At 39.7% G+C, this 15,710-nt stretch overlaps 1 protein-coding gene across 2 annotated transcripts in view; it reads left to right on the forward strand.

The window, feature by feature from the left end:
- Positions 1 to 15,710, forward strand: part of ARID1B (AT-rich interaction domain 1B) — a 341,543-nt gene that overhangs the window by 76,077 nt on the left and 249,756 nt on the right. For both annotated transcript variants that reach the window (XM_068408105.1, XM_068408190.1), the window contains exon 3: positions 5,698 to 5,844. In XM_068408105.1, the coding sequence (XP_068264206.1) occupies positions 5,698 to 5,844 (147 nt within the window). The remainder of the gene's footprint in view (positions 1 to 5,697; positions 5,845 to 15,710) is intronic.

The raw sequence follows: 15,710 nt of genomic DNA on the forward strand, positions 1-15,710 counted from the left end.
GAGAAATATTGTTTTTCCTTATAAATGATTGACTATTTTCTGGTAGTAGTCTTTATTTATTTGGCTATCATCATGAAGAATAGCAAACTTATTCAAAATCTCAGTACATCAAAAATATGTCAATACATAAAACATAAGTACTATTCCATACTACAGTCTATGCAAAAAACTATGTTAATAAGATGTGAAGGTTGCACAGCTAAGAAGTCAGAAAACATAAATGATAAGATTCTAGCAGCCACATTAACTGAGCCACATTTCACATCCTCTATATTTTATGAAATGCCTTTGACAACATAAATCAGAAAGAGAAGGTGCTATATATGTGCAACATGGCTCAGTTAATGTTGCTTTTGGAACCTTAACATCTATATTTTCTGACTGCAGAGTTTTTTTAATCATGTAATCTTAGTAGCTTTTTACTTTTTTTTGTAGTTTCTCTTTTTTTTTTAAAAGAGAGGAAAATTGCCTGTACTAATAATGGGTTAGCTCATGTTGCTTTGATTTAAGCTACAGTAAAAGGCAGTATATAGAGAGCACCTCATGACAGGTACATATTTGATGCCATATACATTGCACTGACAACTGGTGTAATCATGCTGCTGTGCCCTTTTTGAGCAAAAGGGGACTATAAAAGGCACACACTACAAAAAGGCATGTGTTTGAAGTCCTGTCCTTTCTGTCCTGCACGTTAACAGTAGCACAGGGTATGACTGCATTGCAGACTGCAGCGTATAGTAAGGATACTTGAGCTACCTTTTTAAATGAACTGGCTTGTGTACAAGAAGCAGTCTGTCTACAAGAACGTGAACCTCCCTCTGACCTAATTCACCCTTCGATAGAGCAGGGCAAATTAGCCTAGCATGGCTTTTGGTGTAGGCTCCTTCCAATATCTGAGCTAGTTTGCAGATCTGTGTACTGCACTGCAGTCTTCAACATAGATACACATTTAATGACTCTGCAAAATCCGCTACCTTGCAAGTTCTGGAATGGGGATTATTGTGCTGTGACACAGAAACGTGCTTTTTATCCTTTTGCTTCCTTGCTCTGGGTCACAAGGTGGACCAGTATCAGGCCCAGTGTTAATATTTTAAAGGCTCTTAATAAGATTTTAAAGTTCATACTTCAATGTAAAGGCAAGCAGTCTAGGAAAGACAGTAACATAGGTGAACGTTGTGACCAATGTATTGTCAAAAGGTCAAAGCTAAGTGATAAGAAGTAATAGAATTTATAGAATGTATGAATAAAATGCCTTAGCATCAGGATTTCTGATTTACCTCTGATTAATAGCCTTGACATTAACACCCAGCTTTTTACTTGGTTTCCTTTTAGAATATTTTTTTTTGTCGTTCAGTGAGAAGGACTTGTAGCCTTCGTTAAGGCTGTGTGTGCCCAAGCACGCTGGGGTTGGACAAGGCAATTTGAGACAGGAGACCATGCTGTACCTAACTATGATAGAATCTTCCACTGAATGTGTGCCAGTGGAGGAATGCATGGTTTGAATGTTTGGGGGAAAATACTTATGTTTTGGCAGAGGTCTGGCTTTCGAAATCTTAAGACCAAAGCAGTAGATGTTTCAGAAAATGGCGAGAGTTTTATTTGAACGTTTGATGGGAACTGTGTGACAGCTTTCTTTATAGTTATTACTGAAGCGACCACTGTAAAAGAATTAGAATTAAATTTGACCTTAATGTTGACTGGAAGAATGTGCTGGTTTACTCTGGGTGTGAAGTACCAGGTGGTGGGGTCTTTTTCCCTGGGAATCCCACTCACTATACATTTTGTATTCTAATTTCTATGTAATTACAGTGTTACAGTTGCTAGGAAAGAAGAATGTTACTGATGATTACATTTCTGAAGATGGTACTGTTTCACTGTTTCTCTGCAAAGAAGGCATTGAATCAGGTGGTGTCACCCTTTCTTCTGACTGCCACCCCTGCCTTTGGAGTTCAGCTTTTCTTCTCTGTAAGTGGGGCTTAATGCTAATCAGGGCAGACACACCCCTTTCCCCCCTGATTTTCTGTCATGACAGTGTGGTTCAAGAGTTCTGAACTGTGCTGTTGCCTGCTACCGACATTATCCAGGGTCTGCCTTACTTTTTGGGCACCAAATAGATTGCACGGAGAAGCAGTGATCAATGTTGCCAGGACTCTTTCCATGTAGTGAGCATGTCATGGTGACTGGCATGGTCAGGTGGGTCCCAGAGTGAGTTGGCAGAGATTTTTGTGATAGGGGACATGTGAAGTTTCTTCCATTATTGACTGGATCTAGCCATTAGGATAGTTTAAAAGTGCAGTATCTGTATATTGCTGGTATTATTAGTGTACCTACGCTAACACACTAATTCTGTTACATTTTAATTTTAAAAATTATTATAATGACTGTAATGCTGTCTAATGATCCTTCTCCTTTGACATTAGTTATGGATTATGCACACAAAAATTGCTTAACACTTCCATTACTATCAAGGTATTACCTGGACAAAGAATGTCTGCCACAAGACCCCTTGTTCAAGCAAGAATTAAAGATAATGGGCTAAGTTATAGGTTTAATTGGATTTCTCCCACCTCTTTATTATGGCTGCCAATTTTGTTCCTCTTTTATTCTCATCCTTCCCTTATTGCGTTCAGAGTGGTTTAATCACTCATGGTCAGTCATACCTCCCCCAAAACAATGCTCTTTGTACTGTGCAGTAGGAGGCAAGGTAATTATTACAAGTTTCTGTGCTTCCCTAGAAATAGATTCAAACTTGGGTCTGTTCTTTCTTGCACCGTCCCAAGAATGCGTGCATTAGCACAGGCATGCCAAGGGTTCCCACATTCTCATCTCCTGCATTGTGTGGCCACAAAGAATGTGGATGTAAAGGAGAAAGGGAGGGAGGGTTTACCTCATGAAGAAAGAGGATGCTTGGGTCATTCACTCCAAGCATTGTAAGTAATTGGCTTCAGATTTGTTTTGTTCTGGGGAGATTTTAATTAAGCTTTTTTATATGCTGTTTAATAAACATTTGTCCATAAGCGGTATCTTGTGATCCCCATCAGTAAAGCAGGAGGATTAATTTGCGTGTTGTTGTTTGTTATTTATTTAAATAGCCACAGAAATTATACCAAGTGTTCAGCTAAGGCAGCGGTGATGGGTCTCTGCACTGAAGAGTATAGCATCTAAAAGTACATGTAGCATCAGGATTATTGTTGCACTTTTTTTTTTTTTTTTTAAACAGTTTGGATTGGGAGAACATGGAGGAAAATTGCAACGTAAGTAACTGATACCTAAGGTCAGAAGGAGAGCCCAGTACCCTTTTTTACACCAGTGTCTGGAAGTAGATCGGTAGGGAAAACATTTAAGAGATTGAAGCAGTCTCCCAGCTTCTGGCAATCAAGGTGTTATTGCCTCTTCAGGTTGCTTACTTTTGTTACTTAGTACCTCACAGACCAAATTTATTTGTTTTCTCGACACAAATATGTATTGCAAAGAGGGGCTTAGAACACAGGCATGGCTGTATCAGGTCAGATCAAGAGTTCATGCGGCCCCGTATCCTGCCTCCAGTGGAGGCTTTAATTGGAGGCCTAGAAAAGAGTCAGAACAAAGCAAGCATGTGATACTTCCCCCAGGGCTCTTCAAGCCTCCAGCTATTCTCAGTTCAGGGACTTCCTGAGCCAGGTGTGGCTCTATATATTTGGTAACCCTCAGAGGATGTATCTTTTGTGAACTTGTTCAGTCTTTGCTTGAGCCCACATAAACTTTCAGCTTTCAGAACATCATTTGGCAAGGAGCAATGCCATGCTTTTGAACCATGTATTCTTCTAAACCCTTCTCTTCAGTTTAAAATTTCAAGTTCTTGTTCCTTAGGTACCAGTGACCTGACTCCTATGTTCAGGTCAGCTCCAGCCTTCCTGCACAAGTATCTTTGTTCAGAAGTACTCCAGTGCCTGATGAATCTGATCTTTTGCTTTGTTACCATCCTGTCAACTGGGCATTCAGATTCTCTCTTCTTTCCAGAAACCCATATTTTGCTGTCAGGATATCTTTCCTTTTCTTCCTAGTGTTCCTGGGACCCAGATGGACCATAACATAGGTTTCTTCTCAGCATTTCCTAGGAACCAGTCCAGGCCCCGTGACCTTTGCAGCTAATGGGCAAATCACCATGTGGTCTTCTGTCAGATCTCAGACTCCAGCTGTCTGTTTGCCTGATGATATTCCAACACACCCTTTTTAGTTTGCATTATAACTGCCTCATTTATGCATCAGCAGGGAGAGGGTATTTGTCAGAAAGGGTTACTTTGGTCACAGAAACATTAACTGCCTGTGAAATGATGGTGAAGGAAATGGAAGCGCAAGCAAAGAGAACAAGTGCAGGAAGTGGGGGTTACAGTGCTGACCCTTAGGAGTTAGCAAGAAGCAGGACTACCAACTTCTGGCAGAAGTAATAGAAGCAGATCAAGTTGTGATAGTAAAAACAACCTATGCACGTGTTTAAATTTGACATTATATTATTATTATTGCCTAGCAAATATTACTGTATTGTTGAATGAATGTAGTACTTTAACTTTAGGTGGAACAGGTATGTGTTTACATGTTGAATAAACAGATTTATCAGTGTATCAGAGACTCAGTGGGAACAATTCAGAGATCAAAGCATTTCAGATGTGTTCGGGTATCCAAGACATTTGCTTGGGGCAAGGATGTCAGAACCAACAGAAGGTCCATTCTAGAAGGGAGAAGTCCTATGTTGCATCTGTCGCTTATCTGAAATGGTAGTAAATACTGGTGTTTGGGGAAAAACACTGGTACCTAAAATGGGGGCAATACGGATAGAATATGAGGAGCTTGTTGAAAGTGTGCTCTTTCAGTTATCTCAAGAAAATGGCAGTGTCTATTGATACAAGGCTTACAGACTAAACAGATGCAGAAAATTCCTCTGACATTATAATTTACTTGCTTTTGGTTATGACTTGAATTCTCAGTATGTGGAGGGGGTTCTTGGTGCATGTGCTGATTTGTCTGTTAATAGGACCTGTAACAGGTTATTTTGTTTTGGTGTACTGGTGTTTTGTTTTGTTTGTTTGTTTGTTTTTTAAAAAAAAAAAACTTAGTAGGGGGAAGGAGACTGAGAGAGATTGAACTCAACAAAAACAAACCTGCCAAACCCTAAGGTTTTTTGTGTAAAGCTTAAACACACATGTATACATGAAAGCTAAAAACCTGAGGGGGCAAAACATTTCACAAAAATTAGTACTTTATTGCTCAAAAAAAAGACATTTCTCTTTCAATATCTATTTTAGAATTGTGCCTTTTTTTTTCCCCCCACAGTCGTACTTTTGGGTCAGGGCTTCGGAAAGATTCTTTCGTCAGTTTGCCTCAGTAGTGTGCCTGTGGAGAGCAAACACGTAAAATAACTGCCGCTGTATTTTAAGGCTGGGCATTATGGAATCGTGATGTTCAGAAGCATAGCATTTTCCTTAGAAGCTCTTCCTGAAAAGAGTAACTATACAGATCACTCAGGCTTACTCCTCCTGCTCAGGCAAGAGGTTCTAAGGCCTTCAATGAACTGCTGAGTAAAAGAATAGGACTTTTGTGTCGAGTGTATAGCTGAGGATACTGCTTCTGCTCAGGTTGCCGTACGGATGTGACATAGCTCAATTTCATGTCTTCTTGTGCCTCGACTCATATTTTTGCTTTGCTTGGCTCTTCCAACAGATACCGCCTCAGTATGGTCAGCAAGGTGTGAGTGGCTACTGCCAGCAGGGCCAGCAGCCGTACTACAACCAGCAGCCACAGCCCCAGCATCTGCCACCCCAGGCACAGTATCTGTCGCAGGCGCAGCAGAGGTACCAGGCTCAGCAGGTAAGCACTGTCCTCCACTACTGACAGTCACCTTGGAGCTGGAAGTGTCAGAATGATCTGTGTGAAATGAACAGAACCCACCCAACCCCTTTTTGAGAGAACAGCGTTAAAACCAAAATTAAAGAAACATGGAACCAGACAGCATCCTTCTGGAAAGTCTTTCGGGGTATACACACAACTACATCTGCACACACTTTCAGGCTTTATTTTATATCAGCTCTTTTGAATAAAGCCAGTGTATATACCTCAGCAACTATCAATTCTGCTTTTAAAAAGAAGTAACAGTTTCTTGATCAGATGTCAGTGGAGGTGGGAGGTTTTCCTTGCTTTTATTTTGTTTTCCTCTCACAGGGCAGAAGTTGTTGAGAGCTCCTGCATCTAACATGGTCACTACTGTTCTGTTTTTCATGTTTATTTCATTTGAGGATAGATGAGTTCAAGGCATTTTGGAGCTGCTTTGTCAAGGGAGCTTCTTAGGAGATATTTTTAATTAATATTATAGCTATTAACTTGAATGTTGTCAGTTTGCACATCCAGGTAGTGAAACTACATAATTCAATATCCATTGCTGTTCTTGAATTGCGCTTTATATGTTAGCCATTAAAATTCGTTTAAAGTGATTCTGTTTTTAACTAAGATCAGAAGTGATAGTGTATGGGTCCGCTTCCCAGAGCTTGAGAAATACACAGATTTTAGATACTGAACAAAATGGACGTCCATAGCTGATGCAGCTGAGTGTGTAGGCTCAGTTCTGTCTGCAGTCTCAGCTCTGTTAATCACAGAGAAGTGATCTGGAAGTGGAAGGATGAAACTAAAGCATACTCGCCATCCTGGGAAATCTAACAAAAGTGAGTTGCTCAAGACTGGGCATTAGTGGAAGCATCAGCACTTGCTGCAAGTCACTGGGGAATTCTGTCAGGCGTGGTTGATTAACATTTTGGGATAATGCTGGTGCAATGTAGAAATCTTAGCTTGAAATAAAAATAGTGTGTAAAATAAACTAACAAAAGATGGCATAAGTAGCAATGATACAGGAGGCTCCCCTCCTTCGATTTTAAAATAAAGCTATGATAATTTCACTGTGTAATTACATGTTAATTTTTCTTCATCTACATTTTAAAATTCCATTGAGAATTAACTTTTTTCATTAAAATGCTGGATGGTTTATGAAATAGAATTCTTAATTGTATCTATAATATTCTTGTAAATGTCACCACTTTCCATCTTTTGGATTATATGTAATTGTGACTTCAAAGATTGCAGTTGTATCTTTAAATTTAATTTTCTCTCTTTTTACTTTGGCATTAAATGCTTGATTTCTTTATGACTTGAAAATACTGTTTATAAGCATCTTGCTAAAGTCTTAGCAGATGAAGTCCTAGTAATACAGCCTATGGGATAGAAGAAACACAGCTGCTCCAATGTCTACATATCACAGTTTGTGAAATTGAAATTCTTTTTTGCTGCCTTGGACACCTCATCATATTTTAAATACTGTCAGTTAAATGGATTGAGTGTTGTAGTTTAAAAAATATACAAAACATACGAACTATACAGGACTTATGAAATAAAAAGATACTGATTTACCTGTTGATACATGTTCCAATTACATCATTTGCTATCATAGCCAGTAAAGTGAAGGCTTGTGCGATGAAGTGAGTGGTATCATAGAAGAGGGTAAAGGCAAAATGAGAGTAAAGCCTTCCATATATTACGGACTTCAGAGAACTGGGATGGAGAGAAAGGCAGGAACAGGTTCAGGAGTAGAAGACATCAGCTTCAACGTAGCTAAATTTCTTCTTTAAGGATTAGAGGGTACATTGAAGGAGTGTCTAAATCCAGGCTCTGAGGGTGATACAGGCATCTCAAGGTCAGTAGGCATTTTTGCCTGAATCTGCAAATTCAGATGATACATTAGGTCCTCACCAACACAGCCTTGTGACTGGTAATCCTCAATGTGAGAATCACACCTGAAATCTTGTGGTTTGTGAATGGCTGGTTGGTTATACTGTTCTTCAGTAGTGGTCAGCCTCTTAAGTTTTGAACCCTGATCACAGGTTCTGAATTATACAGGCTTTTCCTGGAGTATTTGTGTGTAGATCGGACTATTTCATATAAATAATAAGTAGTCCTTAACACCTTGATGCTTGCTCCTTTTCTTTTCCCCATCTCCAGATTGTTTCCATGATTGCTTTCCCCCCTGTCTCAGGAAGAGTCATCAGGTGAACAGCTCATCTCTAATTTTTCTCTGTAAAACCTCATCACTGTGTTCTATCCCATTATTTGAGAACTGCTAATCTAGAAAACAAATTCCTAACACAAAAAGTTGAAGTCCATACTTTTCACACTTCAGCAACACTGTTCTTTCTCTGCTGATGATGCATAGTAGAGTTACCATCAAGTGGTAACCAGTGTACAATACAAAAGTTAATACTGGGGTAACAAAAAAATTGGGGCTATACATCAAATTCTGCTGCTGAGACAAAAATTTTTAAAACTGTGGTTATTTAAGCATACATGTCTCTGCTTATATGAGACCATTTTTTGAAAATAATTTAAAAATTAGAGTTTATTTGATTAAAATTTTAGCAAGAGAAACAGGAGTAGATATTCATATAGTTTTAGGAGTTTTAAGAGCAGAGTTCACCGAATTTGATATATTGGGCAGCCTTACAAAGAGAAAACCCAAGGGTGATCTTACTGCTGTTTACAGCTACCAAATGGGCGGATGTGGGAGAGAGCAGAGCCAAACTCATCTCAGTGGTACACAATGGAAGGACAAGAGGCAGTGGGGGCAGACTGGGACGAGGGAAGTTGCAACTTGGTAGAAGAAAAAAAACAACAAAACAACACAAAATTACAGAATCACAGAATATTAGGGATTGGAAGGGACCTCGAAAGATCATGTAGTCCAGTCCCCCTGCCGGAGCAGGATTACCTAGATCATGTCACACAGGAATGCGTCCAGGCGGGTTTTGAATGTCTCCAGAGAAGGAGACTCCACAACCTCTCTGGGCAGCCTGTTCCAGTGTTCGGTCACCCTCACCGTAAAGAAGTTTTTCCTCATATTTATGTGGAACCTCCTGTGTTCCAGCTTGTACCCATTACCCCTTGTCCTGTCAATGGATGTCACTCAGAAGAGCCTGGCTCCATCCTCATGACACTTGCCCTTTACATATTTATAAACATTAATGAGGTCACCCCTCAGTCTCCTCTTCTCCAAGCTAAAGAGACCCAGCTCCCTCAGCCTCTCCCCATAAGGGAGATGTTCCATTCCCTTAATCATCTTCGTGGCTCTGCGCTGGACTCTCTCTAGCAGTTCCCTGTCCTTCTTGAACTGAGGGGCCCAGAACTGGACACAATATTCCAGATGCAGCCTCAGCAGGGCAGAGTAGAGGGGGAGGAGAATCTCTCTCGACCTGCTAACCACACCCCTTCTAATACACCCCAGGATGCCATTGGCCTTCTTGGCCACAAGGGCACATTGCTGGCTCATGGTCATCCTGCTGTCCACTAGGACCCCCAGGTCCCTTTCCCCTCCGCTGCTCTCCAACAGGTCTGTCCCCAACTTATACTCATACGTGGGGTAATTACCATGAAGGTTTTCAAACACAGGAAGGAGTCCAGAGAGACTGGAATCTCCATCCTTGGAGATGCTCAAAATTCCACTAGACAAGACCCCCAAACACTCTTGTTCTCGCTAGACTTGCTTTGAACTGGAAGTTTGACTATATGACTTCTCTCTGAAGGTCTCTTTGAACCTGTGTGATTCTGTGTTACTGTGATTTAATATTGGCTTTACATATTCTAAATAAAATTTAAAAATAAACTGCAAAACCATATAATATCTGTTGCTCCAGTTGGTGTATCTTTCTTATTTCTACTCTTAAAAATACCACTACGTCCTATTTATATCATCCTGTCAGTTATAAAACTGAGGTAGCCTCAGCCATACAATCTATCATCCTTTCTGTTTTGTCATCCTTATTTTGCTCTTTCTTTCCAGCTTGCAAATGAATTTCCTCCATGTTTTTTTGTGTTCTTCATTAACTGTTTTCTCGTCTTTTTACATTGACGTTGTCGCTTTTTGCACTCATCATTGGTGCAAAGTCCTAGTTTTGAATGGTCACAACTTTGAGGAATGTATAAAGTCAATTGTTTCAGGATGTTGGCCTCAAGAAGAGAAGCTGACCTCTGAAGATGTGTTTGCCTCATGCTGGCTAGCGAGAATTATGGGAAAACTTTAGTCTGTAAGTCTTTTTCCTGGAGAGTGTGGTTGGATCATGAAGCAAGAGAAGATCACTAATAATATTGAAGTAGTTCATGGTAGCCCCAGCTGTGGATCAGGACGTTATTATTCTGGTCATTCTCCAAGTACATAACAAAAAGGTGGTCTTTGCCCGAAAGAGTTTACAGGCTATTCTGTGCCCAATGGACTGGAAGCTGATCTTGCTTGTAGCAGCGGAGCAGCTGTGAGGTGAAGAAGTTTCATGTTCTGTTTTTAGGGTAAATAAGCCGTCTCCATGATTGCCACCTTTGTGATGTGAGTGTGATTGAACTGGTTTTACTTCAGGAAGGAGAAGAGAGGCCAGATTGGAGAAAGGGGGCTGCTCAGTAATTTGCCTTCTTTTCCCCATTGTATTTTCTTTATTTCCCTTGTAGATTTATGTCAATCTACTCATTTTGGAGATTATCAAGCTGAAAGTAGTGTTTATTCTGGATGGATGATGGACTTTTTCTTGCTGCTGGATTCCTTTTGTGTAAAAACCTGTCGTGTGATGTACTGAGTGTTCTGTTATGGGGAGAAAACTGATAGAAAATTTCATACGGATAATATTTTATTTTTGCTCTTTTAGACACGTGGGTGAGCGTCTGCAGTTGAGTATAATTCTTAGTGTTTGTGCCCTGGAAGTGGTACTTGTCTTCATTTCTCACGTATTGTAGAAGTGTGAAGCCATTGCTCCCTTTCTTTGACTCACTTGAATTCAATATGTGATTTTGTCAATAAACATAAACAGATAAAATAATTTCTGGGACCTTTCCAGTGACTTGTGGCTTTTCCATTCTTCTAATAAGCATAGAGACGAAGGGAGAGAGTGGGATTTATTTGAACGATTGGACGGTAAGTTGTTTAGATCTTTGTTAAATTGATTGTATAGTGGGCAGAAAGGGAGTTTCGTAAGAGGTGATTTGATAGTAATACTGGCATAGTTTACTATAGAGCCATATTGTAAGCCGGCATCAGTCATCCCCTGTTCATATCAGGAGCCTGCTGTGTAAAAACCATTAAAGGAAGAGCTTTGTTTTAAGCAAATTTATTGCAGTAGCAGATTCATTGATCATTAGATATTGCCGGTAGATGTAGATATCACTTTCTTTTTTTTTTAAATACTTTTTACCTTTACTGCTCTTTAAAAGAAAAGAGAAAAATGTGCTACAGTACTACAGTGTTGCCCTTGGCAGGGTTTTTCGTCTTGAAATGGCATATAAATGAATAAATGCTTCAGTTGTTTTTGCAGTTTTAAATCTTTTGCCATGAGTGGAAGTGATATTTTGCTCAAGAATGTCATGTAATTGCAAACTTAAACTGTCATCATTAAACATTATTTTGTTAAGATAGTGTGATGTATATTTTGGGTTATTATGCTTTCCAACTGGCTTTTAAACAGCCATGTTTATATATTTTCTTGTTTTATGTAGCATGTGTTCATACGTATAGAGAGAAGATCATGTCTTTGAGCTTTAATGTGCTATTTTATGAGTTGGGACCGTATCACTTTCTGACAGATGAAATGGATGTGCAAAATAATTATGGTCTTACTCTTAGTTAAACAAAAATAGTTATTTTATTCTACACCTGCTACTGTTACCCTGAAGTCATCTTTTGTTTTAAGTATTCCTGGAAGCTTTCTGCTTGCAAGTTTCCAGAATAGAGTGGGATTATGCTGATCCTTTTTCTCATATGCAGGCATGACATTAAAAGTGGAAAAAAGTGTGTCCGTGAGGTGGGGCATGCCTGTGCACTTTTCTGGGCATTGGTCCCTCTGGTTAACAGAGTGCACGAAGAGGCTCTGTGTGTGTGTGTGCTTTTACACCATTTCTGTGTGTTTACCATCATTTCTTTTAAATGCCTGAAAGGAACAGTCAAGTAGTTCAGGCTCAGTCTTTAGTCTGTTTTTATTTAAAAGGAGAAAATGTTCTATAAACAAGGAAACAAACAAGACTCCCTCACTGTCAGGTTTCATTAAAATGTTCTAAAAGCTGGCCAAAACCTTGTCGTCCCCCCCAAGTATAATACCTTACCTACAGATAAGACCTACTGATCATGATGAGATTTTTTTCAACCCAAATTGTCATAGGACAAATAAAGAGTAGAATAACTAGTGGTTTTTTTTTTTTCTGAGAGTGGGCCAGGGGGATGAATGCAGTTTAGGCCAGTAAGAATTTGTGAACAATTTCAGTAGTCCCAGGTACAAGGGCATCCAAAGCAGGAAGGCAGCGTGCGTGACGAGGTGGGGGCATCTCTGGTGGTGCCTCGGTCTCTCTGGGCAGAGGGCTGGGGACCACTGATGCTCCCGCAAGGGGCTGTGGCTTCTCTCCAGTTGCCCAAACTGGGATCAATGGAGGCCATAAATTTCATGTTTGTTCCTGAACTGGTGACAGTGGTTTGAACTAGTCTCAGCCACAAGCCTGGGCGATGATGAGAATGATTTTGTGCAGACATCTGTTTCTAGCGTTGAGTCAGTGCAAGGTAGGACAGATAAAACATTCCCCGATTTGAAACAGTCTTTGAAAATGTGAACAAAATGTGAAACTAATTAATCCGTTTTCATGTCCAAGCTGTATGACTGTCATGAAAACAGAACAAATTGTATTGAGGCAAAATGCATCAAATTATTAAAGTGATTTTGGTACAATGAGGATGAAGTCTTGTTTTTAAATTTTATGTGAGCTGCTCAAGGTCTTTTAACAGTGTAATAAGCAGCATGTTAATTAACATTGTCAAGCTGTTTTGGGGCGTACCACTGTACAAAAATATGGCTGTTGTAAGTTAGGAATAGTTATGTTACATGCAAATACCAAATTCATTAGTAAGTAATAAAGACCATCCTCACTGAGTCCAAATTTAAGTTTTATACCTCAATGCAATTATTCTTTTTAATAAAATCTTCACTTTTAAGTTACTAGAAACTGGCACAGAATTAGCAGTCGACTGTACTGTAGTTTAGTCTTAACTACTGCAGAATTTAATTTGAACTTGTTTTAGAATATATGCGGCCTTGCAAGTAACATATAACTGCCCGTGGCATAAAGTTGTAATAAAAATCATTTGTCCTTCTGTCCTTTTAACTCTTGTGTCCGTAATCATCTACCACTGGATGAGTGGTTGCACTTAATATTTGTTATGTTATGAACCACAGGAAATCTGGGAAAGAACAAGCTTGTAGGTTAATCTGACAGTTGCTGCCAAGCATATAGGAAAGCATTCTTTGTGGAAGTTGGCTATTACAGTTATATGAGAATTCATAATCAAATTTAATGTTCAGAAGAGATTGTTGCCTGCCATCATCAGCACTGGCTGACACCACTACTTGTTGTGTACCGTAAATCCTTCATGGCTTCTGTCGTCTCAGCAACAGAGGTGCCTAGTGCCCAGCGTATATTCACGCTGCCTTGAAATGCTGGGCTTGTTTTTAGCTTAGAAGCAATTATTTTCTTTCCAGGGTAAAGAGGGACAAGGGAGAAGTGATGCTTTTAAACCATTCAACCCCAAATTCATGGCACTAAGAACTTTTGCTTCTGATGGGTGTGTGTTGGTTGACTTTAGAAAACCAGGGCTGCTTGTATGTAGTGAGCAGAGAAGTGCCTGACAATGAAACATCTAGGTGGAAAATCTCAGAGATACATGTCCTTCTGCCAGCTTTTCTAGCCTGTTTTATGTGGGACTTGAAATTAGAGACAAGGAAAAACAACAGTGTCACTTTTTATGAAGGCATCTGTTTTGGTACGCAACAACAACAAAGGTTGGCTTTGTTGCCAACCTAATTCAGAGAGATCAGGTAGATAGCAAAAGGCAGAGTGCAGCCTTGACTATTTGCATCTGTAATACAGTTTGGCTGGTCTGGGGGAGAGGAGGGAAGGGGAGCAGCCTTTCAGCTGACTTCCAAACACACACCACGACTTAAGTCCTGGCGTCTAGACAAGCCACCAGTGACCAGCACCTCTGAAAGGCAGTTGTCACCTTACTTTGCTGAACACTGAAGTGATTTAAAAACAAACAAACTGTTGAAATAGTTAGGAACCGTACTGATCTTGTACATAAAACTAATTTATCTTTTTTGAGCCTTTCTTAAGCACATGATGTTTTCAGGAAGGGCAAATGAGGTTTGAACCTGTGTAGGTTCAATGAACGCTTAACTGATGGAAGTCTTTGCCAGTTAGATTTCTGCTTGTAGAAAGTCTTATTTCATAATCATGATGCTGCTGTCATAGCAAATAAGTGTTAAGCATATGGCTGTTTATATGTGTGGCAGAGGTTACTTACTCAGCTCAGGATTTCAGTGAAACTGTGACTCCTGTTGTGCTATGTCTTCCCCCAGTAGTGGGAACAGCTGATTATTGTCTGGGGAATGCTCTGTTTGCTCAGCATTGCTTATATCATTCCAGGAAATGTGTCAAACCTTTCTCTTTTTCTCTCAGTGATTTATATCTGTATTTATAAGATTATCATAGGTGCTAGCTTGTCAGACTTGGAGAATGATCTTCCAGAGCCAAGTAGCTAGCAGGAATTGAATCAGGCAGAAAAAGCAAGGATAATTGTCTGTAAACTCACACCTGAGCACGAACACAAAATTGAGGGCATAGCACGGAGCAGCACTCACAGCAGCACAGGCTTATTTTTGCTGAAGGCATGTTGACCAAACCCAAAAAACTGCATTCAGATTCCAAGAAGACCTTCTTGGCCCTGTTATTTTAAAGCGAGCGTTTACAGACATGGTGATCAATTTAGCCAAATAAAAATCAACTCCAGTCTGTTAGGTCTGAAGCCTTTAAAGTTAGCCTGTATAATTACCCCTTACATGTACTTTGTATTACATGTTACTTTGTAGTAACTTGGATTTGTTAAGTGATATTACTGGGAAAGGAGAAGTATTTTATCTTGCAAAGTGGTGCCACTGTTTATGTATAAAACGTAGCGAACTAGTTTATGCTTCTGTTTTATAATCTTCCAAAGGGCTGTCAGTGAAAGTATTTGTTTGCCTCTGTGTTGTCTTAACAATTGTATGGCACCTTCAGTTTAAAGTTCCCTTATTGTAGTTAAACATTTTCCCAGTCTGTATGTTCTTTTGCTGTGTTCATCTGTTAATGGCTTTTTGCCCAAAGTAGGCTTTTCCATTTGCAGCTTGAAGGAGGAATTTTGAAGGTCGGCTTTCTTTTCTTCACTTTCTGAGAAAGCAGCAAGTGCAACTCTTCAGGCATCTGCTGCTGCTGAGGGTTTGATGATATCTAGTCAGATAGTCAGAGGAGATGGGTCAGAGCACACTGCAAACCTGTTTCCAGGAGTGTTCATGGCCACCTGTACCCTGCTGGTTCTTAATTTTTGTCCCATGTTTTTGTATCATTCTAAACCTAGTAGACATATTGCAGCTCTTGTGCTTGTAAGATGAGCAATGCAGAAAGGCCTGAGTCCTGATGAGTTTTTTCATGCACTAAAATGAATATAATAACGAAACTCTGGCAATAAGAGCCTCCTTTCAGCTAAATTGGAAAGAGAAAATTTAGTCTGGGGAGAAAAGGGAAGTCCTGTTTGGCTTCTTTATTTTTAAGTGGTCACTTACTTACATGCAATCAGTTTGTAGATTCAG

The sequence above is a fragment of the Nyctibius grandis genome, chromosome 1, assembly GCF_013368605.1.
Source record: "Nyctibius grandis isolate bNycGra1 chromosome 1, bNycGra1.pri, whole genome shotgun sequence".
In the NCBI taxonomy this organism is placed as follows: domain Eukaryota; kingdom Metazoa; phylum Chordata; class Aves; order Nyctibiiformes; family Nyctibiidae; genus Nyctibius; species Nyctibius grandis.